Genomic DNA, 23,600 nt, shown 5'->3' on the forward strand with positions numbered 1-23,600 from the left:
CATATCCGCACTCACACTGGCGAAAAGCCATACCTGTGTAAAGTATGTGACAAAGCCTTCCATTCATCACGAAATTTGGTAAAACATTCCAAAATTCACAATAAGGACCAACAGCACCAGTGTTCTCAATGTTCATCAATATTCTCGCGATTATATAACCTTAAGAGACATATCCGCACTCACACTGGCAAAAAGCCATACCAGTGTGTAGTATGTGACAAAGCGTTCACGTCATCAAGTAGACTGGAAAAACATTCGAAAATTCACAAAAAAGATAAACCTCATTAATTCCTTAATTGTTTATTCAAGTTTGGGTTTGAATAAGTTTGAACTTTGTATGTTTTTGTATGAACTGGGCGATAGCAGTTAGCAAAAATTTGAAAACGACCTGCATCAGCCGCTGCAGACCGAGATTATCCGTAGCTTGCTCTAGCACGATGTAGAAAAGGAAACAGCCTTGGTGGCAGTGAAGGGATTGGAGAGGTTACCATCACCCCTTCAACTGGCTTGTGACGATGGTCATGGTCTAGTTCTATTAAGTGTAATAAAATTTGGTCGGTATTCCGGTCATGGACTTGTTTAGTTTTACTGTAGCTATGCTATCATGTGCGGTATCGAAATCAGTGAAGAGGCGGCAAGTGTTCTTACGAAGCTCAATCATCGTTTCAACGATCTCCCCTTTCGGAATCTTCCCTTATAGTTACCACCTAGCTCACCAACGTATGGGACTAGTTGTTCCTGCAGAACGAGAGACAAGATCTTATAGACAGTATTAAGCACAGCTACGCCCAGACAGTTTTCATTTGGTAGTCTATCTTCCTTTTGGTGTTTGGGGTGGATAATGCGCAAATAGTAAGTAAAATGTACTAAATAATTGATTATACAAATTAAAAGCACTAAGTACAGTCCGCATGTGTTTTTTTCTTTTCCTTATATTTCTTTTATCACATTTCATTTTTCACACCAACTTTTTTATTACAAAATTATTTCACATGCTCAAGTTCAAACTACCGCCATTTAATACAATGTATATGAGATTCATTTTCCAATACTGAGTTTACGGTTTAAAGTGATACACTTCAATTGGAGCAGTTCGCGGCCGCTGGCTCGGGCCCACTGCCGAAATGCCCTGATTTGCGGGACTTGCCCCTTTCCTTGCTTTTTGCATCCTGGTTCGACCTGGACTTGGCCTGCTCGAGCTCACCGTAGAGCTCCGTCATTTCCGTGGTCATGTCCTCCTGCGCTTTCTTTAGCTGGTCTATCTCAAGCAGCAGCTGTCCCTTTTCCTTCATTTCCGCACTGGCCAGCACGGAGGCAATCTTCTTAAACCGCGAACGAAGCACCGTTAGTTCCTCCTTGAGAGTTGTGTTTTCCGCCTTGAGCAGATCCAACTCGCTTGCCGGTTCTGGGGCTGTGCCTTTACCCTTCTTCCTGGATGCCTCCTTACCGTTTTTGGTAACGCCCGAAAGGGCTTTGGTTTGAAACAGTGCCTTCATCTGTTCTTTGTTGATGATTTGTTTCGTTTCGAGATCGATTTGTTCGAAAAAGGTGTAGCTTTTGTTGTACTCCTCTTCGGCCTGCCGTCGCTGTCGTTGCTGCTCCTTTTGCTTTATGTCCTTCTCGACCTTCTCCTGGAACTCGTGCAGCGAAAAAGTTTTCGCCTTCTTCGATTTGCCCGCGAGCTGCTGCTTGGAGGCTTCGGTCTTTTCCGCTTCCTCGTACCTAGTTTTGTTCGCCTCAAAGTCCAGCTTGGACTGCAACAGAGCCTGTTCGAGATCGGTCATGTAGCTCTTTTCCAGCAGCTCCGAATCCTTTTGCTGCCACTGGGACCATTGCTCTTTTTGATCCGCCTCGTTCAGTGTTTTGTTCTTCGCTGCTTTCTGGAGGAAATATAATTGAATATACAGTTTTTCTCAGAAAGCTATCGCTGCTCGCAGCAATGTTTCCTACCGGTTTCTGTTTCTTTTGCTGCTGTTGGGCCGTTTGTTTGGAACCAGCGACACCATTTTTTACCGATTGCTGCTGCTGCTTGGCACCCGATGCGGCCGGTTTCGACTTTTGCTTCGGTTTTCGATACTCATCTTCATCGTCTTCAATTTTCAATCCCACAAAGCGGGAAGAAGTTAGAGTAACCATACTGAATTTGGCTTGATTTTACGCTTACGTGCGCAACATAAATCGGAAAATAATCCTCTTGCCGAGTGTGTTTTGTTTATCAGCAGAAGAACTGGGCGAAGAAAATTGACAATCGGCGTCTACCAAGGTGCGTACAAGTGAGCGATATATTCAGTTATTAAAACAGCATCAAAGCACCATAAACACGTTTGCTTAATTAAAACATTGCATTTCTGCATTTTTTCGCTCATGTTCTATTTCTTTTCCTTTCTTTTGTTAATTTGTTTTAACTCTGATTAAATTCAACACCCTTCAGGATCGTCACATACGATACAAATGAGCCAAGGTGCGTACAAGTACTAAGTTATATGGAAAAATATAAAAATAGTTCTGTAATGGGCGAGGATTCCGACGCCTCTTGAAGGATACATAGGCTCTCCTCTCTCACTCCTCCTAAACACGTCCGTGTCGTACAGGACGGTAGCATATTTTCCGGATATCCAAGCTTGAGTATACGGACTTTCCAACCCCTTGGGCGGATGGGGAATATGGCTGGGCTGGAATATGGACAACGAGATCGGACATGGAACGTACGCACTCTAAGAAGAGCTGGGACTTGCACTTCCTGTTGACCTGAGTCAGTATCGTATATCAGAACACGGTCCTCGAAGTAGCTTTGGAGCATGTGGCACAAGTACTTAGGTACCAGCATGCTGTGCAGCGACCTTGCGATCGCCAGCCAGCTAGCGTTATTCAATGCGTTCTTGACGTCTAGTGTGACAATCGCGCAGTACTTGTCCCCTCCTCTGTCCCTAGCAGTCTCCACCAGCATACGGATAGCATCAGTCGTAGACCTCCCTGTACGGAAGCCGTACTGCCTATCCGATAGCCCTCGGGCTCCCTCCGTGTGAGGCGTCAGTCTGTTGAGAATGAGCCGCTCAAGAAGTTTCCTCATGGAGTCCAGTAGGCAGATCGGCCTGTGAGATGAACTGTCTCCTGGATTTTTGCCGGGCTTTGGCAGCAGTAGAAGCTTCTGTCTCTTCCAGCAAACTGGAAAGACACGATCATCCAAACACTTCTGCATCGCCCTTATGAACAAGTCAGGGCATGCTTGCAGTGTGGACTTTAAAGCAATGGTCGGAATGCCATCCGGTCCCGGGTCTTTGTTTGGTGCTATTCGCTTAGCAGCTGCCTGTATCTCGAGCGTGACCCTGGGGCAACCCTCCTGTTCTGGTACCACGTACGGAGGAGCTGGCCAGTCGCATCGTGGACGGATGGGAAAAAGTTCCGCCACGATAGCTCGGAGTCTCTCTGGACAGGTTTCACGCGGGACGCTAGGACCCCTGAATCTTTTTATTGCTTCCCTGTAGGCGCCTCCCCACAGATTCGACTCTGCCTCTTGGGTTAGCTTCTGGTACCAGACCTCTTTGGCTACCGCGGTCTCCCTTTTCATAGCTTTCTTGGCAGCCTTGTGAGCCGCCTTACAGGCTTTCTTTGCCTCCTCTGTTTTAGCCCGCTGCAGCCTCCTGCTGGTGTGCAGAAACTCTGCTCTGGTTTTCGGACCACCAGAGCGGTTGCCGCCGATTGGTAGTAGCGACTCTCTTCCTTGGCATTGTTGCATCGCATGCCCTAGCGACAGTGACAGTTAGCGCTTCCGCGCTAAGAGTTTCGCCGTGATCCTCTCTCTTGAGAGATTCTGCAAACAGGCCCCTATTGAAGAATACAGTTTTCCACGACCTATCTGGTTTTCGGCATTGGGTTGCTGCTCGGATTCCATCTTTGGATCGCAAGACTGAGTAGCGTACGTAGAACTGGTCGCTGTGGGTGTATTCTTCGCTAACCCTCCACTGCATCCCACTTAGAAGTTCTGGGCTACAAAAAGTTATATCGATCACTGATTCGCGTCCATTCTTACTGAAGGTTCTTGTGTTTCCTTGATTGGCTAGAACAACGTCCAACCGAGCAAATGACTCTAGCAAAAGATCCCCTCGCTCTTTCGTGATCCTGCTACCCCAAGCCGTGGCCCATGCGTTGAAGTCGCCCCCTACTACAACCGGACGTCTTGTCGAGAGGACGTCCACCGTTTCTTCGAGCATCCTCTCATATTTGGCTGTATGCCATCTAGGAGGGGCGTAACATGCGCACACAAACACACTACCAATCTTGACGACTACAAAGCCGTCGTGAGAGTCGTCTACCACCTCCTGGATTGGATATCTACCCCCTACCACTATAGCAGCCAAGTTATCTGCGTCGCAAGCCCAGTTCCCATCTGGCGCAGGGATTTTGTATGGCTCAGACACCACCGCCACATCCACCCCTGTTTCTGCCATCCGCTGTAACAGTAGATCCTGCGCCACCTCGCAGTGGTTCAAGTTAATTTGTATTACTTGCATCCACTTTTGATCGCCGCACAGCGCGAACCCCCTCGAGCATGTTTCCTATCCTGGCCCGGAGGGCACAAAGCACAGTTAGGCTCGTTTGTGCAATTCTTCACTGTGTGCCCGACCTCGCTACATCGTCGACACATGTTTGTGCGATCCACGCCCTTGCAGTTGTCCCTATGGTGACCTGTCTCCCAGCACTTGAAGCATTGCTTAGGCTTCTTATCAGCCCTTAAGGTGCAGTCGTTCCAGCCGATCCTTACCATGCCCACGCTTAGTAGCCTTTGCGCGTCTCTCTCCGGCAGTACAATTTCCCCTATCACCGTGTTCCGGTGGAAGCGTCTCAGCCTTACGGTAGGTTCCTCTTTTAGCTGAAATTCACGGCACAAAGCTTTACTCAGCTCTGGGACCGTGGTGCCTTCGTAGAATCCCCGACATTGGATTGTCCTTTTTTGGGTCAACGCTATGACGGCAGCCTTTTCTCCCAGGACCTCCTGCATCAGCTCTTTATACTCAGAGCTTTTAGCCGTCCCACGAAGCTGCAGAAGCACACTACCGTTGTTGGCACGGGTTATGCGCCTCACAAATCGGTGAGTCGTTAATCGCCAAAAAAACTGATAAGTTATCATTATCACGATTAGTCTCGATGCTGGTCGAACAACGTTCGAACGTTTATAAAAGGGGGCTGAATATTACGGTACAGAGCAGAGACAAACAGAAGTCGTACCAGAAGTGAACTTGAATTCAATTGGTTAGTAAGGTTTCATTTCAGTAGTTGCAAATCTCTGACTCGACCTAGTAATTGTTTAGAGTTTCGATGTGTGAAAATTGGTAATACTTGTAACAAATTGTAGTTTTACAAAAACAATTCAAAGTCCGTTTGGTTTTTGAACTGTTTGGTGAATCAAAGTGACGGAACAAAGTGAAGAAAGTAATCAAAGTGACGGAATAAAGGCAGTACAACGGAAAAGATAAGAAGCGAGGATTATAATTTTCCTTGGTTCTGCTCCGCGGAAACGAACCAAGCCCCACTCGTTACAGTCAAATAAGGTGTGATCGCAGAGAATAGTTTCGGTGTGCGCAAATTGATAATTTTAGTTTTGATTAAATTTTAATTTTATTTTTCTACCTGTTTGCTTAAAGCTATACAAGGAAGACAACCGAGCGAGACCCCTTTGTGAGTTTACAACACAGTCAGTGAGTGAGGAAACAGTTACGGCGGCGGCGCAAGGAACTCGAAGGGATATAAAGGTAATGCTTGTGTGGCGTCACGTTAAGCCGCGAGTATAAACGTGAGCACCCCAGCTACAAGACCCACAGCCTTCTTCTCCAAAAGTTCAGCACCGAAACCTACAAAAGCGCCGATAACTTTTCCACGCAGCCCGGTACAGGGCACACGTTATCACCCAGCGAGGAGGCAACCGATCCGGCCCCCACGAAATCTCCTTCACCGTGCGACAACTGGGGCCGGGTCCGTTTGACGCGCGGCTTTGGGGAGCCGCTCACGTTTACACTCGCGGCTTGACGTGTCACCACTCCTGTAACAAATTGCAGTTTTATAACAAAGTCCGTTCGTTTTTCGGACTGTTACAGTCTGATCGTTGCACGTTCCACGAAAAGGCACCACAACTGTGACCCCCACCAAAGTGCTGCACATTCCGCGAGGTCCACGAGTGTTGTGTTTCAATCGCCAAATGGCTGATCAAATGAGAGAGAGTGAACAACAGCAGAGTGATGAGACACTTTCCTTCCTAAAGTCCCTTTATGAAAACGATGACGATGACGATGACGATGACGATGACCGTGAGTGTGAGTGTGTCGTTGTACAATCCGACAACTTATCGCAACGGGTTTATACCATATTCGAACATATAAAACATCGACTTAGAGCATTTTGTGTATTAGCATACTTGATGAAGTACATACAGTCGCAAACCGGCTTACGCAATCTTCTAGCGAAGCCCACAACCGTAACGTGCCCAGATCGGACAATCAGCCATGATGGAGGAAGGCACGAGGCTCACGTCTTTTGGTTTTGTCATGTGAGAAAGAATTTAAAATATAAGAATGAACAGCTTTACACGGTCTTAAAAAACTTCATTGGCCATACGCAATTGCTGGAAGCCGGTCAATGGAACGAAGTTTTGGACCAGATCGATCGTTTTCAGTCCGAAAACATGGTTCTGTTCACATTGCTCTATGAGACGCGCGATAAGGTGCACAATCGGCATAAACAATTTTTAAACCGGATAAAAAAATTGTTCACTAGGTTTAGAAAAATCCCTAAAATCCCGTCTGGAATAGATTTTGTTAAAACTTTTAAGAAATTGGAAAGATTTTATGATGATAGAAAATATGAATATGTCTTATTCGATTTCTTCAACCGCAGTTTTTTCAACCGCATAGAATCATTTTTGGCCAATGAACTCGACATAGAACGTGAACTGCTCAGGATCATTAACACCACAATCATGTTCAATCCAAATCGGCTCTTCTCTACCTACTTGAAGCGGTGGTTCTTTGCATTTGGCATGGATCAGGCGATTTTTAAAATTTCACGCTATACTGATGATGAATTTAAAGAATGGAAACAGATCACGCCTACAACCTCTAAAGGTAACCCACTTAAGAACAAATACGTTAAAATTCTAAAACGGGAATATGGTCAATTTATCTTCAATGCGGAAAGGGACTGTCACGAGATTTTGAAAAGGCACTCACATGACACATTGCACGACTTCAGTTTGCTTTCTTACATGAGGGACGAGGGAATCAATTTTTCCCCAGTCTGTGTATTTAGAAGTCGTCCAGAGCTAGTAGATATGAAGAAATATATTACCAAAACCATTAACAGTAAGATATACACAAAGAAGATTGACAAAGATAAGATGAGTGCTTTCGAACAGGATTTTTGTTCAATCAGTATAGAGACACTATTTGAGGCTTCCAAAAGAGGATATAATATGGTGAAAGATGATACGTGTCCGAATATTGATAATGTTTCCGACGAGTGTGCCGCTGTAGATTTCACAACTAATTGCCTTCAGCGGTACTTTTGCCTCGGTGGTATGCTGCAGGCGATAGCCGAAGAAACAAATATTCCGCGAGTAGAACTCGTGCGATGGGACGGTACAAAACAGAAACAAAAGAAACTGAAACATAAGCTGCCTTTTTTCTCTGCAACAATTGACGATCGTTTGAAACAGTCAAACGGTGACCTGTACGATTTGTTGGAAAATTTCTTGGCTCAAATTTACCATGAAGGCGTTCGGGACTTTAGAAGCGGGCAATGGTCTCGTATATTTAGTGCGATACAGAGTTTTTATTCAGAGAATTTTGAACAACTATGCAAAATTGATTTTGTTGTCGTGTGTTCACCGGAAAACCGCGAAATGATTAACCGAATAATCGAAAGTTTCTATACTCACTATTATCGCTCAGACACGATAAGTCGATTTGACCTACAAAATCTACAGTATAAGTACATTGGGGTTAATCTGTTACATGCACTAGGTAGCGTTTACTATAGCGACGTGAAGAATAAGAAATACAAAAACTACCATGTTAAGGTTGGCTATCGAGTGAGTGTAAATGGATTCATTAGGAAGTGTCAGGAACAGTACTTCTGCCTCGGCGGTATGCTACAAGCAATAGCCAAAGTAACTGACATTCCGCGTGATGAAATCATATCTCCAGCAGAGAGTCACAATGAGCTAGGAAATACGTTGAAACCATCTCCAAATTATGAACATGATGTTCCAGTCTTCCGTGTTGGAACTATCAACGAGCTTTTGAAGCAGAAAAATGAGGATCTATTCAAAATGTTAAATGACTTTATTGGCCAATCAGAGACTATAATTTCCAGCGGGGAAAGTTTACGCAACGCTCAAGAGCTGATCAAAAGATTTCAGACCGAGAGTTTGGGAACGATGGAAGAAATAGATTTTAGCACCGAATTTAATGCGGGTAAATGTGAGACTGTAATAAAGCTGATCCAGCCCTTTCGGGATCTGAATGAGCAGGATAGTGAGAGCGAAATGAGTGATGTGAGGGACTCGGATGATAAAACCCAAAAACCAAAACGTACTGAGCTGGATAGAAAGAGCGAGTCGAATGACACGATTAAACCGAACAATCGGGTAAAATCGAATGATGAAACCCAGACGGACGATACTAACAAGTCTTGCGATAGCGACATTTCTGATTCAGACAATCAGCATGATCAAACCGATGTTCAGCCAGATGGTAAGAGGATAACCGAATATTTGTGGACCAGGACAAAAATCCTTTTCGAAGCAGGACAGGACTGGTACAAATACATTATCGGGAGTGCACAGACAGACAGACAGACAACTTCAAAAAAAGAACCATCCAGTAGTAAAACGAGAAGTAGAAGAGTAAAGACCGACCCCGTGGACGATCCTACGTCAACTGCGTTCAGTGAGTCAACGCCTGGCACTTTGGATGGCCGAAACAAAAAACTTCAAACTTCAAAAAAAGAACCATCCAGTAGTAAAACGAAAAGTAGAAGAGTAAAGACCGATCCCGTGAACGATCCAACCTCAACTCCGTACACTGAATCAACGCTTGGCACTTTGGATGGCCGAAAAGAACGCCGGATACATGAAGTGCATAAGCACATAATACGTCGGCTTGGGCGATACATCAAATTCGGAGGCATATTGCAGGCCATCGCGGAATTAACGGGGATTCCGCCTGAAGATCTTGTGGAGGGCGGCGCAAGTAAATATCAAGATCGAACAAGTGGCCTCGGGCAACGCTTCCAAGCGGCGCACGTTATTCGCGTTAGCGCTGTCAATGAGCAATTGGAAAAGAAAGACGTTGATCTATACACAGCCTTAAAGAACTACGTCGGACATACGCAAGTTGTACGATGGGAAGCAAACGATCCTCAGGGCATCGGAGGCAAAATTGACGAGTTTCAGAAGCGTAACTTGAAGCTCTTGATAAAAATTAACTTTAAAAACGAGTCTAAGCGTAGCGTACGAGCGATGAAGGAATTTATGCTGCGGATGAAAAAGTTGATTAACAGTTTCGAAAACTATAAAAGCATATTAAAATGCGACTTGAGTAAGTTCGATGATTTTAAGGTACCGCAAAAGGTAATTACTAATTTGAAAATGGGGTATGATTTTAAGGTACCGCAAAAGGTAATTACTAATTTGAAAATGGGGTATGACATGGTAATGGATGGGCTCTTTCTATCATCGTTCCTAAACACCAAAAATGGTTCGAACAAAGAGCAAGAGAAAGAGAAAGAAGAAGACGAAGAGAAAGAGGAAGAGGAAGAGGAAGAGGAAGAGGAAGAGGAAGAAGAAGAGGGAGGACGCTATAGTATCCGAAGAGAATCCGCGACGATATGGAGAGTTACGCAACCGCGACGGTGGACCAGGGAACAAGCGGCGAGTAGGAGAATTAGGTAACCGTGACGATGGCACCCGAATGGAAATGCACACTGATCGCCGGTAACCCGGAACCGACTGGGGCAATGCATAGTTAGGGCATTTAAACGACCCGGAGAAAACGGTCTAGGGCGATTCGTAATCAAGGCGTGAGAGCAGGATAGAAGTAATAAGGCTTGCGTGATCGAGAGCGATCAAAATTAATTGTACGTTATATATATATAATAAATCGACGGAACGCCGTCGGGGCTGATTGTTAAGGCGTGTGTGATCATTTTGCTGAGTTCCTAGGGTTGACAGTTCGCCCTGATCGCAAGGTAATTTGACAGTAAGTATTTTCTTCTTCGGAAAATATTGCAAGGATCGAGAGTCCTTGGGGAGACGTCCTTCGCAACGTTATCATAAAGGGCGGTGAACAATCGCTTTCCTGCCCCTCGAGCCAGACCACAGATACCAGCCGGAGGTGACTAACAGGAGCATTTTCGATTGAAAAAACATAAAAAAAGAGAAAACAACAAATGTGAATTAAGTAGTATTATTATCTCCACCTAGACCGCGGACACGGAACGGATGCCTCATTTTCGACCTGAAAACAACCCCTAATACTAGTCTGGCGGTGTTACCCGAAGGTTCTGAAGCAACCAATCTAATCATGCTCTCGTGGGAACCTTCCACCCACACACACCTTCGCCAGCTTCACCCGAAGTACGAAATTCGGAAATCTTTCATGCGACCAATTCCCCCAAAAAGGCCACTGAAGCTCGGAGACTCCCAACAGGTTCGCTCGGAACACGCCCGAGGCCACCAAGGAAAGCGACCACGAAGGCGAAGACTGGTTCTGAGCGCCGTTTGTGGCGCTGGCGCTCCACATCGACACCGCGCTCAACGACGGTGTCGTCCGCGGTCCGGGCCTACTCACCCACGCACCACCACCATCTAATGTCCCCGAACGGGAATCGCTTCAAGAACGCGGGTACGCAATATACAGCTTGCCGGTCCGCACCTACGTCAAACTCTGCTCTGGGGACCGGCTCTGTCCTGTCCACCCCTGTGGGTGCGATACTTCCGACGCGCACCTCGCCCAACATCTACACAAGACTGCCGTTGCGGGACTTTACGCCCAACAGCTACGACATCATGCTGAGCACCTCGCAGACGACCTCCTGCTCGTCGTCGTCGAACCGGGGCTACGCCACGTCGCAGATCTACACGGACAAATGTTGATAGTTAGCGGTGCCAGGCGGGCCGGACGAGTGCCCCAAAGAGTAGCAACCCACCTCCCGATCCGTACCACCACCCCATTCAACCACCCTGTCCCGCTCAGAGACCCAAAAGCGGGCTACGGAATCGGTTCGAGTCCACAAAGTTGTGACACATTTGGGGATCTCCGCGTTAATTTACGTTGAAACCGTTACGTTTGGGTTGCAATCGGAAAAAAGCTCCAGAAATGGTGGTGAGGGCCCTACCAGCCGTCGAATGGAGCCATTGCCATTTGTCTTGACTTCAACCTGCAACACACCGCCGATTGGAAGTAAATTCACAAATTCGGACCATTCACACCGGTTGCGAACGGGTGAAAATGCCTCCTTACCGTTCTTGGTAACGCCCGAAAGGGCTTTGGTTTGAAACAGTTCCTTCATCTGTTCTTTGTTGATGATTTGTTCGAAAAAGGTGTAGCTTTTGTTGTACTCCTCTTCGGCCTGCCGTCGCTGTCGTTGCTGCTCCTTTTGCTTTATGCCCTTCTCGACCTTCTCCTGGAACTCGTGCAGCGAAAAAGTTTTCGCCTTCTTCGATTTGCCCGCGAGCTGCTGCTTGTAGGCTTCGGTCTTTTCCGCTTCCTCGTACCTAGTTTTGTTCGCCTCAAAGTCCAGCTTCGACTGCAACAGGGCCTGTTCGAGATCGGTCATGTAGCTCTTTTCCAGCAGCTCCGAATCCTTTTGCTGCCACTGGGACCATTGCTCTTTTTGATCCGCCTCGTTCAGTGTTTTGTTCTTCGGTGCTTTCTGAAGGAAATAGAATTGAATATACATTTTCCCCAGATTAAAAGCTATCGCTGCTCGCGGCAATGTTTCCTACCGGTTTCTGTTTCTTTTGCTGCTGTTGGGCCGTTTGTTTGGAACCAGCGACACCATTTTTTACCGATTGCTGCTGTTGCTTGGCACCCGATGCGGCCGGTTTCGATTTTTGCTTCGGTTTTCGATACTCATCTTCATCGTCTTCAATTTTCAATCCCACAAAGCGGGAAGAAGTTAGTGTAACCATACCGAATTTGGCTTGATTTTACGCTCACACTCTGAAATGTGCGCAACATAAATCGGAAAATAATCCTCTTGCCGAGTGTGTTTTGTTTATCAGCAGAAGGACTGGGCGAAGGAAATTGACAATCGGCGTCTACCAAGGTGCCTACAAGTGAGCGATATATTCAATTATTAAAATAACATGAAAGCACCACAAACACGTTTGCTTAATTAAAACATTGCATTTCTACATTTTTTCGCTCACGTTCGATTGTTTTTCCTTTCTTTTGTTAATTTGTTCTAACTCCGATTCAATTCAACACCCTTCAGGATCGTCACATACGATACAAATGAGCCAAGGTGCGTACAAGTACTAAGTTATATGGAAAAATATAAAAATAGTTCTGTAATGGGGAAGGATTCCGACGCCTCTTGAAGGATACATAGGCTCTCCTCCCTCACTCCTCCTAAACACGTCCGTGTCGTACAGAACGGTAACATATTTTCCGGATATCCAAGCTTGCGTATACGGACTTTCCAACCCCTTGGGCGGATGGGGAATATGGCTGAGTTTAGAGGGGTTGGGGGGCCGCGGCAACAAGGCCCCCAAAGGGTCCCACGACGTTCAGGGACCTTAAACAATACGTCACGTGGCCCTCCAGCGTGACAGGGGGTTGGCGCGGGGCCAACAACCCCGCCCATAAAAATCAAATGTTACAGAAAGCACAAAGGAACTTAGAAACCGAATTCTTGATGATGACTATACGCTACGAACTAGGACTATGAAAACGGACATGAAACTAGGGACATGGAACGTACGCACTCTGAGAAGAGCTGGGAGCCAGAGGCCAATCGATGAGGCCCTAGCCGCGCTGCAACTGGATATCGTTGCACTGCAAGAAATGCGCTGGCTAGGAAGTGGTTCGCAGAACAGGCGTGGCAGCAGCTACGATATCTACTACAGCTGCCACGACCGCGACCACATGCTTGGAACCGGCTTCGTCGTGGGTCTACGGCTGAAGCCGGCGATCATCGATTTCCGGCCCGTAAACGAGAGGCTATGCACCTTACGTTCAGCCTGCTTAACGTTCACGCCCCTACCGAAGACAAACCTGAGGAGGAGAAAGACCACTTCTATGACATACTCCAAAGGGAACTGAACAGATGCCCCAGATACGACGTAAAAATCCTTCTGGGGGACTGCAATGCCAAAGTCGGTAGGGAGCCGGTGTACCGCCAATACACCGGTCTTCACAGTCTACACAGTGAAAGTAATGATAATGGTTGCAGATTGATCAATTTTGCATCCGCAAGGAACCTGGTGATTGGAAGTACCAAATTTGCGCGAAAGGACATCCACAAAGCTACGCGGGTGTCCCCGGGTGGAGCTACTTCCAATCAAATAGATCACGTATGGATAGATCGGCGACATCAATCGAGTTTGTTAAACGTCAGAATCTTTCCAGGGGCCAACATCGGCTCAGATCACTACCTGGTTGGCGCAGTGATCCGATGTAGAACAACTCGCCGAAGTACAACGAGCGGGAATAACACACAGACTCCCTGAAACAAGAACGGATGCAAGAGTTGTACAAACAGGCCATCAGCGAGTCGCTGCAACCACTAAACGATGAAGCAACTACGAGCGAGAGATGGAACGCTCTAAGAACATGCATAGAGAGCTGTGCCCAAGAAGTCTTGGGCACGCGTCGTGGTAAGACCAGATCTGGCTGGTTCGACGATGAGTGTAGACATGTGACGGAACAAAAGAACATTGCGTACAGAGCAATGATAGGCAGGCGCAGGACGCGGGACAGCGTAAGGGAATACAAGAAGCTCAGGAGAACAGAGAAGCAAGTTCATAAGAAAAAGAAGCGATTGTGGGAAGATAACAAAATACGTGAACTTGAAGAAAACAGAGTGCGATACGGACCCACAAGACAATTTTACAAAGCGGTAGCAGGTCACCGAAACAACTCCATACCTAAGGTCACCTGCTGCCGCGACAAGGTTGGAAATCTGATCAGTAACCAGCCAGAGGTCCTCTCGCGATGGGCCCAGCATTTTGATGAATTACTCAACGACGAATTTACTGAGCAGCCAGAAGCTCCACTGGTGGATACAAATTTGCTCCTGCCACCAAGCATAGAGGAGACCCGAAGGGCCATTTGTCGACTGAAGAACAACAAAGCACCAGGCACCGACGGGATTGTAGCCGAGCTCATAAAACATGGAGGGGAGAGAGTAGAGCACGAGATTCATCAAATCATAGCTGGGGTGTGGGATAGCGAATCGATGCCTTGTGAATGGAATCTTGGCATCATCTATCCCATACACAAAAAGGGAGACAGACTAGTTTGCAGCAACTATAGGGGTATAACGGTGCTCAATACCGCCTATAAGATTTTCTCCCTCGTTCTGCAGGAACGACTAGTCCCATACGCTGATGAGATAGTTGGTAACTATCAGGGAGGATTCAGAAGAGGAAAGTCTACCACTGATCAGATCTTCACCATGCGGCAGATCTTGGAAAAGATGATTGAGCACAGACAGAACACATACCACCTCTTCATCGATTTCAAGGCCGCATACGATAGCATAGCCCGAGTAAAATTGTACGAGACCATGACTAGTTTCGGAATACCGGCCAAACTTACCAGACTTGTTAGAATGACCATGACCAACGTCACAAGCCAGGTGAAGGTGGATGGAAAGCTCTCCAATCCCTTTGCTACCACCAAGGGATTGCGCCAAGGGGACGGCCTAGCCTGCATCCTTTTCAACATCGTGCTGGAGCGAGCCATCCGGGACTCGGGAGTAGAGACCTCAGGGACAATCTACTTCAAGTCCAGCCAGATCCTGGCCTATGCTGATGACATAGACATCATAGGTCGACGGCTCTCCGATGTAGTTCAAGCCTACACAGGGATTGAGCATGCGGCGGAGAATCTCGGCCTGCAGATAAATGAAAGTAAGACCAAGTTTATGATGGCGCCACCGTCAGCAGCCCCACCAACAACATCGGCGAGCATACGTGGGGGTGACGTACTAATAGGTGACCGAAAGTTCGAGGTCGTCCCGAGCTTCACCTATCTAGGGTCAAAGGTTAACACCAACAATGACATAACTGAGGAGATTCGCGCCAGGGTGTTAGCAGCCAACAGGTCATACTACAGTCTGAGGAAACTATTTCGCTCACATCTCGTGTCGCGACGATCGAAGCTGGGATTATACAGAACCTTCATAATCCCAGTACTCACATACGCATCTGAGACATGGACATTATCGAAAACTGACGAAACCCTCTTAGCCGCGTCCGAGAGGAAGATGCTCAGATTGATATTTGGCCCCGTATGTGAGGAGGGACAATGGAGGAGCCGCTACAACAGCGAGTTGTACGCAATGTACGACGACCTCACTGTCGTGCAGCGTGTGCGTCTCGCCAGGCTCCGGTGGGCTGGTCATGTTATGAGAATGGCGGACGACGAACCAGCCCGTAAAGTCCACTTAGGCCGTCCGGAGGGACAGAGGGGGCGTGGTAGGCCCCGTGTGAGATGGAGGGATTGCGTCGACCGGGACGCGATATCGGCCGGTATTGATATGTGGTGGACGAAGGCTCTCGACCGCGAGCGGTGGAAAGATTCCTTAAAGCAGGCAAAGACCGCTCGACGGTTGTAGCCGGATAAGTAAGTAAGTAAAAAACCGAAGAATTATTTCCTCTGGGAATCCATGATTTAGCAGAGAGATAGGAGAAATGTATAGCTAGCAATGGCACATGCTTTGAACAATGTAGAAAATCGTATTCAAATTTTATAAACATTTTTGTGTGATTCCGGCATTCCGATTCTCAATGCACACCCCTAGTATATCGTATTTGGTCGATAAAAAGCTAGAAATCATTAAACTTCAATCCAACCAAATGGGTTTATTCATAATTTTGCCTACTTAAAAAAGTCCCAAAACCAGAAGTTGAATCGGAAAGACGGTTTGGAAGATACGTTGAAAATGTGGGTGCGGCTATAGAAAGTTGACAGAGTGTATAACGAAATGAAGCTACATGAAATTGCTACATAGAAAATATGATAATATCATCGATGGAAAGAAGCATGGAAATTTTTTGGGTCCAGAACGAATGGGTATCCACATGTTTTCCTTCGTTCTGTTTGAATTGCCATCTTTTTGTATTTCCTTTTTTTAGAACCCTGAGCAAAGTTCCACAATCGTAGTAACTGAAACCAACAGCAAGTGCTTCTTCGACTTCAGCATGAATAATGACGCGTATATTATCCATGGAACCATCTCTCGCTCCTACATGCGGTTTTTACTATAAACCATTCACCGACGGACTCGGCGTCGCCCATCCCTTCGCGACGAGTAACAAGCTGCACGCCAGACGCCGTCCGGGATTTCCCCGAGGCATAACTGGAAACACAAGCCTACAGATTCCTGTACAAAACAATCTTAGCAGAGAATAAACCAGCATAATTCCAAGCATGGCATCAACCATTTATTTCTTCGTGATCACTCCCAGTAGAATATGAATCCGGATGTTCGGGAAATAACGTGAATTAGTGTGGCTTTTTCGTAAACGCTACATCTATCGCCTTCATAATCCTGTTCGCCGTAATGGTCATCTCTTCATCTTTTGGCTAGCAATGATCCTGGATGTGCGGTCCTGGTGCCGGACGATTGGCCTGTTGTCACTTTGTTCAATCCCATCTTGCCGGTACAGCAACAATATCTAAAAAAAGCGAAAAGATTATTCAGAAATCAACTTACCTCTCCGATTTCTATTTTCTCGGGCCAAAAACACGAATGTAAACAAGTTTGACATTTCTCTTACTAGTTGTTTCTGTTGCTGTAATATTTCAGACCTGCCACACGGCACGAAACAGATTTGACACCAAGTTACATGTTGCGCGTAACTGTTTCGTGCCGTGTGGCAGCACAGTAACACTCGAAGCATTGAACAGTCTGGATACACCATAACTTTTATTTCTTATGGTAGTTTCCATTCCAAATTGTTTCTTCGTTGTTTCTCATTTGTTCATGTACAGATTCAAAAAAGTTCACCGAAATTCTGAGAAGTTCACAGCAAAATTGTACAGTCTGCATGTACGTTGGTGTACAAGTCATGAAATATCTTGTATCACAAATCGGTGAGTCGTTAATCGTCAAAAAAACTGATAAGTTATCATTATCACGATTAGTCTCGATGCTGGTCGAACAACGTTCGAACGTTTATAAAAGGGGGCTCAAAATTACGGTACAGAGCACAGACACATAGAAGTCGTACCAGAAGTGAGCTTGAATGCAATTGGTTAGCAAGGTTTCATTTTAATTGTTTTCTCAAGTCAATGTTTCAAAAATCCCAGTAATTGTGTGAAGTTTCGATGTGTGAAAATTGGTAATACCTGTAACAAATTGTAGTTTTACAACACAAGTCCGTTTGCTTTTCGAACTGTTGCAGTCTGATCGGTTTCCGTTGTGAATCAAAGTGACGGAATAAAGTGAAGAAAGTGATCAAAGTGACGGAATAAAGGCAGTACAACGGAAAAGATAAGAAGCGAGGATTATAATTTTTCTTGGGTTCTGCTCCGCGGAAACGAACCAAGTCCTACCCTTACAGTCGAATAAAGTGTGACCTCAGGGAAAAGTTTCGGTGTGCGCAAATTGATAATTTTAGTTTTAATTAAATTTTAATTGTATTTTTACGCCTGTTTGATTAAAGCTATACAAGGAAGACTTGCATGATCTAAGGAGAAGAGAGGAAAGGACAGCAAAGCCGAGCGAGACCCCTTTGTGAGCCACTTTTCAACACAGTCAGTGAGTGAGGAAACAGTTACGGCGGCGGCGCAGGGAACTCGAATATAAAGGTAATGCTTGTATGGCGTCACGTTAAGCCGCGAGTATAAACGTGAGCGCCCCAGCTACAGGGCACACGTTATCACCCAGCGAGGAGGCAACCGATCCGGCCCCACGAAATCTCCTTCACCAGCGACAACTGGGGCCGGGTCCGTTTGACGCCCAGCTTTGGGGAGCCGCTCATGTTTATACTCGCGGCTTGACGTGCCGCCACTCCTGTAACAAATTGTAGTTTTACAACAAAGTCCATTCGTTTTTCGAACTGTTGCAGTCTGATCGTTGCACGTTCCACGAAAAGGCACCACAACTGTGACCCACACCAAAGTGCTGCACATTCCGCGAGGTCCACGAGTGTTGTGTTTCAATCGCCAAATGGCTGATCAAATGAGAGAGAGTGAACAACAGCAGAGTGATGAGACACTTTCCTTCCTAAAGTCCCTTTATGACGAGCGGCATGACCGTAAGCGTGTCGGTGTACAATCCAACAACTTACGGCAACGGGTATATACCATAGAACAGCATATATTGTGTCGTTTCAAAGCATTTTGGATATTAGGACTCCTGATAGGGTATATCAAGGAGGAAACAGGCTCATGTAGTCCTCTTGTAAAGGCCGGTAACCTAAAGTGTCAAGATAAGACAATCGGCCATGATGGAAAAAAACAAAAGGTGCACGTCTTTTGTTTTAGTACTAGTGCTGTAAACGAAACATTGAAACGTCGGGATGAACAGCTTTACACGGTCTTAAAAAACTTCATTGGCCATACGCAATTGCTGAAAGCCGGTCAATGGAGCGAAGTTTTAAGGCAGATCGATCATTTTCAGTCCGAAAACATGGTTCTGTTGACAATTCTCTATGAGACGCGCGATGAGGTGTACAATCGGCATAAACCATTTTTAAACCGGATAAAAGAATTGTTCACTAGGTTTAGAAAAATCCCAAAAATCCCGTCTGGAATAGATTTTGCTAAAACTTTTAAGAAATTGAAAAGATTTTATGAGGATGAGAAATATAAATCTGTCTTATCCAAGTTCTTCGTCCCCCGTATAGTCAAAGAATCAGTTTTGGTTCACGAACGCGACTTAGAACGTGAACTGCTGAAGATCGTTCACATCAAAACCGTGTTTAATCTAATTCAGCCCAGCTCTTCGCACTTGGTGCAGTGGTTCTTCTTAGAAGGCATGCGACAGGCGATTGATGAAATATCAAAGTATACTGATGATGAATTTGAGAAATGGAAACAGACGATGCCATTAACCTTTAGGAGTAACCCATCTAAGAAAAATTACACTTACATTCTAGAATGGGAATATGATAAAGTTTCCTACAAAATGCGTGCTTTCGAGTACTATAACAAGGACGAAGTTTTTTTTATTGAACATTTATTATATAACATGGTGAAATTCACAAAAATCGATTTCTCCGCAGTCTGTGTGTTTAGAAGTCGTCCAAAGCTAGAAGATATGAGGAAATGTATTACCACAACCGTTAACAGATTTAAGCAAAACCCAATGGAGGAGGATGACATTGACAAAGATAAGCTAAGTGTTTTCGAACAGGATTTTTGTTCAATCAGCGACATTGAGACATTATTTGACACTTTTAAAAGAGGATATAATATTGTGAAAGATGATACGTGTCCGAATATTGATAATGTTTCCGACCAGTGTCGCGATGTAGATTTCATAACTAATTGCCTGGAGCGGTACTTTTGCCTCGGTGGTATGCTGCAGGCGATAGCCGAAGAAACGAATATTCCGCGAGCAGAACTCGTGCAATGGGACGATAAAACTATTGTATTTGAGCGTTCAGTGCGTACAGGACACCTTAAGCTGCCTTTCTTCTCTGCAACAATTGCCGATCGTTTGAAACAGTCAAACGGTGACCTATACAAGTTTTTGGAAAATTTCTTGGCTCAAATTCACGATAAAAGCGTTTATGACCATGAAAGCAAGCAATGGTCTCATAGATTTAGAGTGATACAGAATTTTTATTTCGAGAATTTTCCAAAACTGTACAAAATTAATTTTGCTGGCTTGTTTTCAGCGACAAACCGCGAGATGATTAATGGAATAGTCGAAAGTTTCTATTCTCAATCCAATCTGTGCGATCGTCCTCAATCAAACTATAACGATCAATTTGACCTAAAATATCTACAGCATAAGTACTTTGGGGGTAAGTTGTTACACGTACTAGGTAGCGTTTACTATAGCGGCGTGAAAAAGAAGAAGGAGTACAAAAATTACCACGTTATCGCTGGCAATCTAGTTAATGTAAATGGATTCATTAGGATCTGTCACGAAAAGTACTTCTGTCTCGGCGGTATGTTACAAGCAATAGCCAAAGTAACTGGCATTCCGCGTACTGACATAATATCTCAAGCAGAAAGTCACAATAAGCCGTTGGAACTATCTCCAAAGTATGTGCATGATGTTCCAGTCTTCCGTGTTGGAACTATCAACGAGCTTTTGAAGCAGAAAAATGAGAAGCTATTCAAAATATTAAATGACTTTATTGGTCAATCAGAAACTATAATTTCCAGCGGGAAAAATGTTCTCCTCGCTCAAAATCGGATCAAAAGATTTCAGACAGAGAGTTTGGGAACGATGAAAAAAATAGATTTTAGCACCGAATTTAATCTGGCTAAATATGAGACTCTAACAAAACTGATCCTGCCCTTTAGGAATCTGAATAAGCCCTTGAATGAAACCCAAAAACCAAATAGTACTGAGCAAGATAGTGAGATCGAATCCAGTTGTGAGAGCGAATCGAATGACACGATTAAGCCGAACGATCGAGTAAAATCGAATGATCAAACCCAGACGGGCGATGCTACATTTCACAATCAGTTTTATCCTAACAACTACCATCATAAATTCAAAGTTCAGCAGGTTGGTGAGAGCAACCCCGAGCGCGTGGGCAACAAATATTGGTGGACCAGGGCAAAAATCCTTTTCGAAGCAGGACAGGATTGGTTCAACGAGATTACATCGACATATTTAAAACCAAGTAAATTGAAGCAACCATTGCTTAAAGAAGAGGTCGAAACTCATCACGAATCGAATTCAAGAAAACGACCCGCGGCAAGATCCAGTAGTTCTTCAAAAACGATAGGTAATAGAGAAAGGACGACCGTGGTGCCCGACCCTAGCTCAACTCCCTTCAGTGGGTCAAAGCATGGCAATTGGCATGAATACAGCATCCGGAGACACGATGTGAAGAAACACATTACGTGTCGGCTTCGGCGATACATCAGATTCGGAGGCATATTGCAGGGTATCTCGGAAGAAACGGGGATTCCGCGTGAAGATCTTGTGGAGGGCGGCGCAAGTAAATATCAAGATAAAACCAGTGGGGAAAAAAAAAAGATGCGCAAAAGAAAAGAAAAAGGTAAGAAAAAGAAAGAGGAAAAAGAGGAGGCAGGGCACGTTATTCGTGTTGGCGCTATCAATGAGCAATTGAAAGAGAAAAACGGTGATCTATACGAAGCCTTAAAGAACTACATCGGACATACGCAAGTAGTACAAAAGGAAGCAAACAAATGGGAGGGCATCGGAGGCGCTATTGACCGTTTTCAGGAGAATAACTTGAAGCTCTTGGCAGCGATTGACTTTCGCGACCACATTTTGGATGACGGAATATCGATGGCGGAATTGTTGGAGCAGATGATACTTTTGATTTACAGTTTCAAAAAATATACAAACAATTTTGGTTTGAAAGTTTCCGATTTTCATCAGGAATTGTTTCATGAACGTTTGTGCGGGACAAAGGGATATATGTCAGTTCTTTCGGGAGATTTTGAATCAAACTTCCTGCCCGTCAACGCTAAATCGGACAATGACAAAGACTTGTGTTCAGCGGGGCCCAGTAAGAAACGAACTAAAGCTGAACTTACATTGGAAACTCTGCCTGCCGCTGCAGTAACGAGTAACGAGAATCCGTGACGATATGGATTGCGCAACCGCGACGGTGGGCCAGGGAAAAAGCGGCGAGTAGGAGAATTAGGTCACCGTGACGATGGCACCCAAATGGGACTGCACACTGATCGCCGGTAACCCGGAACCGACTGGGCAATGCATAGTTAGGGCATTTAAACGACCCGGGGAAAACGGTCTACGGCGATTCGTAATCAAGGCGTGAGAGCAGGATAGAAGTAATAAGACTTGCGTGATCGAGAGCGATCAAAATTAATTGTACGTTAAATATATAATAAATCGACGGAACGCCGTCGGGGCTGATTGTTAAGACGGGTGTGATCATTTGGTCGAGTTCCTAGGGTTGACAGTTCGCCCTGATCGCAAGGTAATTTGAAAGTAAGTATTTTCTTCTTCGGAAAGTATTGCAAGTATCGAGAGTCCTTGGGGAGACGTCCTTCGCAACGTTATCATAAAGGGCGGTGAACAATCGCTTTTCTGCCCCTCGAGCCAGACCACAGATACCAGCCGGAGGGGACCAACAGGAACATTTTCGATTGAAAAAACATAAAAAAAGAGAAAACAATAAATGTGAATTAAGTAGAACTATTATTGGGTTGATTGGGTTGAGATGACATTTGCCTCATTCTAAGAAACTCGCGGAAGTGGCTCCCACGAACCGTCCTGTCCCGGTACGAGCGGTGACATGTAAAGGAACTGTGACGTATGACAAATGGCATTGGTCCAAAGACTGCTCCCTTCGCCCTGCCACTGTCGATCGTTTGTGTACCACCCTTTGAAAGCTTGGAGATTTTGTACGGAGGTTCTGCCCCTAGACCATGGACCCGCGACGGACACGGAACGGACGCCTCATTTACGACCCCTAATGCTAGTCTGATGGTAACACTCGAAGGTTCTCAAGCAACCAATCTAATCATGCTCTCGTGGGAGTCTCCCACCCACACACATTCGCCAGCTTCACCCGAAGTACGAAATTCGGAAATCTTTCATGCGACCGATTCCCCCAAAAAGGCCACTGAAGCTCGGAGACTCCCAACAGGTTCGCTCGGAACACGCCCGACGTCACCAAGGAAAGCGACCACAAGGGCGAAGACTGGTTCTGAGCGCCGTTCGTGGCACTGGCGCTCCACACCGACACCGCGCTCAACGACGGTGCCGTCCGCGGTCCGGGCCTACTCACCCACGCACCACCACCATCTAATGTCCCCGAACGGGAATCGCTCCAAGAACGCGGGTACGCGATATACAGCTTGCCGGTCCGCAGCTACGTTAAACCCGGGCCGGGCCGACGAGTTCCGACGCGCACCTCGCCCAACATCTACACAAGACTGCCGTTGCGGGACTTTACGCCCAACAGCTACGACAGCATACTGAGCACCTCGCAGACGACCTCCTGCTCGTCGTCGTCGAACGGGGGCCACGCCACGTCGCAGATCTACACCGACAAATGTTGATAGTTAGCGGTGTCAGGCGGGCCGGACGAGTGCCCCAAAGAGTAGCAACCCACCTCCCGATCCGTACCACCTACCACCCCATTCAACCACCCTTCCCCGGTCCCCTCAGAGACCCAAAAGCGGGCTAAGGAAGGAATTTAGGAATCTCCGCGTTAATTTACGTTGAAACCGTTACGTTTGGGTTGC

The 23,600-nt window shown here is 45.9% G+C and overlaps 4 protein-coding genes across 4 annotated transcripts; 2 read left to right on the plus strand and 2 right to left on the minus strand.

Moving 5' to 3' along the window:
* Positions 1-996: 996 nt before the first annotated feature.
* LOC128273487 (G kinase-anchoring protein 1-like) lies at positions 997-2,176 on the minus strand. Its single transcript, XM_053011457.1, has 2 exons — positions 1,951-2,176; positions 997-1,880 (listed from the first exon to the last, which is right to left on the minus strand). The coding sequence occupies exons 1-2, from the start codon at positions 2,134-2,136 to the stop codon at positions 1,080-1,082; spliced, it is 987 nt and encodes a 328-aa protein (XP_052867417.1). The 5' UTR covers positions 2,137-2,176; the 3' UTR covers positions 997-1,079.
* Positions 2,177-7,462: 5,286 nt separating this feature from the next.
* On the plus strand, positions 7,463-10,090 carry LOC128274562 (uncharacterized). The gene has a single exon (XM_053012792.1). The coding sequence runs from the start codon at positions 7,463-7,465 to the stop codon at positions 9,941-9,943; it is 2,481 nt and encodes an 826-aa protein (XP_052868752.1). The 3' UTR covers positions 9,944-10,090.
* A 1,294-nt stretch (positions 10,091-11,384) lies between these two features.
* Positions 11,385-12,184, minus strand: LOC128274571 (G kinase-anchoring protein 1-like). The gene is made up of 3 exons (XM_053012808.1): positions 11,999-12,184; positions 11,483-11,925; positions 11,385-11,430 (listed from the first exon to the last, which is right to left on the minus strand). Exons 1-3 carry the CDS (start codon positions 12,182-12,184, stop codon positions 11,385-11,387), a joined length of 675 nt encoding a protein of 224 aa, XP_052868768.1.
* A 757-nt stretch (positions 12,185-12,941) lies between these two features.
* On the plus strand, positions 12,942-23,414 carry LOC128274573 (uncharacterized). The gene is made up of 2 exons (XM_053012810.1): positions 12,942-13,216; positions 23,225-23,414. The coding sequence occupies exons 1-2, from the start codon at positions 12,942-12,944 to the stop codon at positions 23,412-23,414; spliced, it is 465 nt and encodes a 154-aa protein (XP_052868770.1).
* Positions 23,415-23,600: the final 186 nt, after the last annotated feature.

This window comes from Anopheles cruzii, chromosome 3, assembly GCF_943734635.1.
Source record: "Anopheles cruzii chromosome 3, idAnoCruzAS_RS32_06, whole genome shotgun sequence".
NCBI classification, from domain to species: Eukaryota; Metazoa; Arthropoda; class Insecta; order Diptera; family Culicidae; genus Anopheles; species Anopheles cruzii.

Excerpts from the sequence above, each read along its gene's own strand:
- LOC128274562 (XM_053012792.1), top strand. The coding sequence starts at position 7,463 with ATGGTGAAAGATGATACGTGTCCGAATATTGATAATGTTTCCGACGAG.
- LOC128274571 (XM_053012808.1), bottom strand. The coding sequence starts at position 12,184 with ATGGTTACACTAACTTCTTCCCGCTTTGTGGGATTGAAAATTGAAGAC. Across the intron at positions 11,926-11,998 it reads AGCAAAAGAAACAGAAACCG|AAAGCACCGAAGAACAAAAC; the intron begins GTAGGAAACATT and ends TATTTCCTTCAG. Across the intron at positions 11,431-11,482 it reads TTTTCACCCGTTCGCAACCG|GTTGAAGTCAAGACAAATGG; the intron begins GTGTGAATGGTC and ends GGTGTGTTGCAG.
- LOC128274573 (XM_053012810.1), top strand. The coding sequence starts at position 12,942 with ATGAAAACGGACATGAAACTAGGGACATGGAACGTACGCACTCTGAGA. Across the intron at positions 13,217-23,224 it reads TTCCGGCCCGTAAACGAGAG|CTACGTTAAACCCGGGCCGG; the intron begins GCTATGCACCTT and ends GCCGGTCCGCAG.
- LOC128273487 (XM_053011457.1), bottom strand. The coding sequence starts at position 2,136 with ATGGTTACTCTAACTTCTTCCCGCTTTGTGGGATTGAAAATTGAAGAC. Across the intron at positions 1,881-1,950 it reads AGCAAAAGAAACAGAAACCG|AAAGCAGCGAAGAACAAAAC; the intron begins GTAGGAAACATT and ends TATTTCCTCCAG.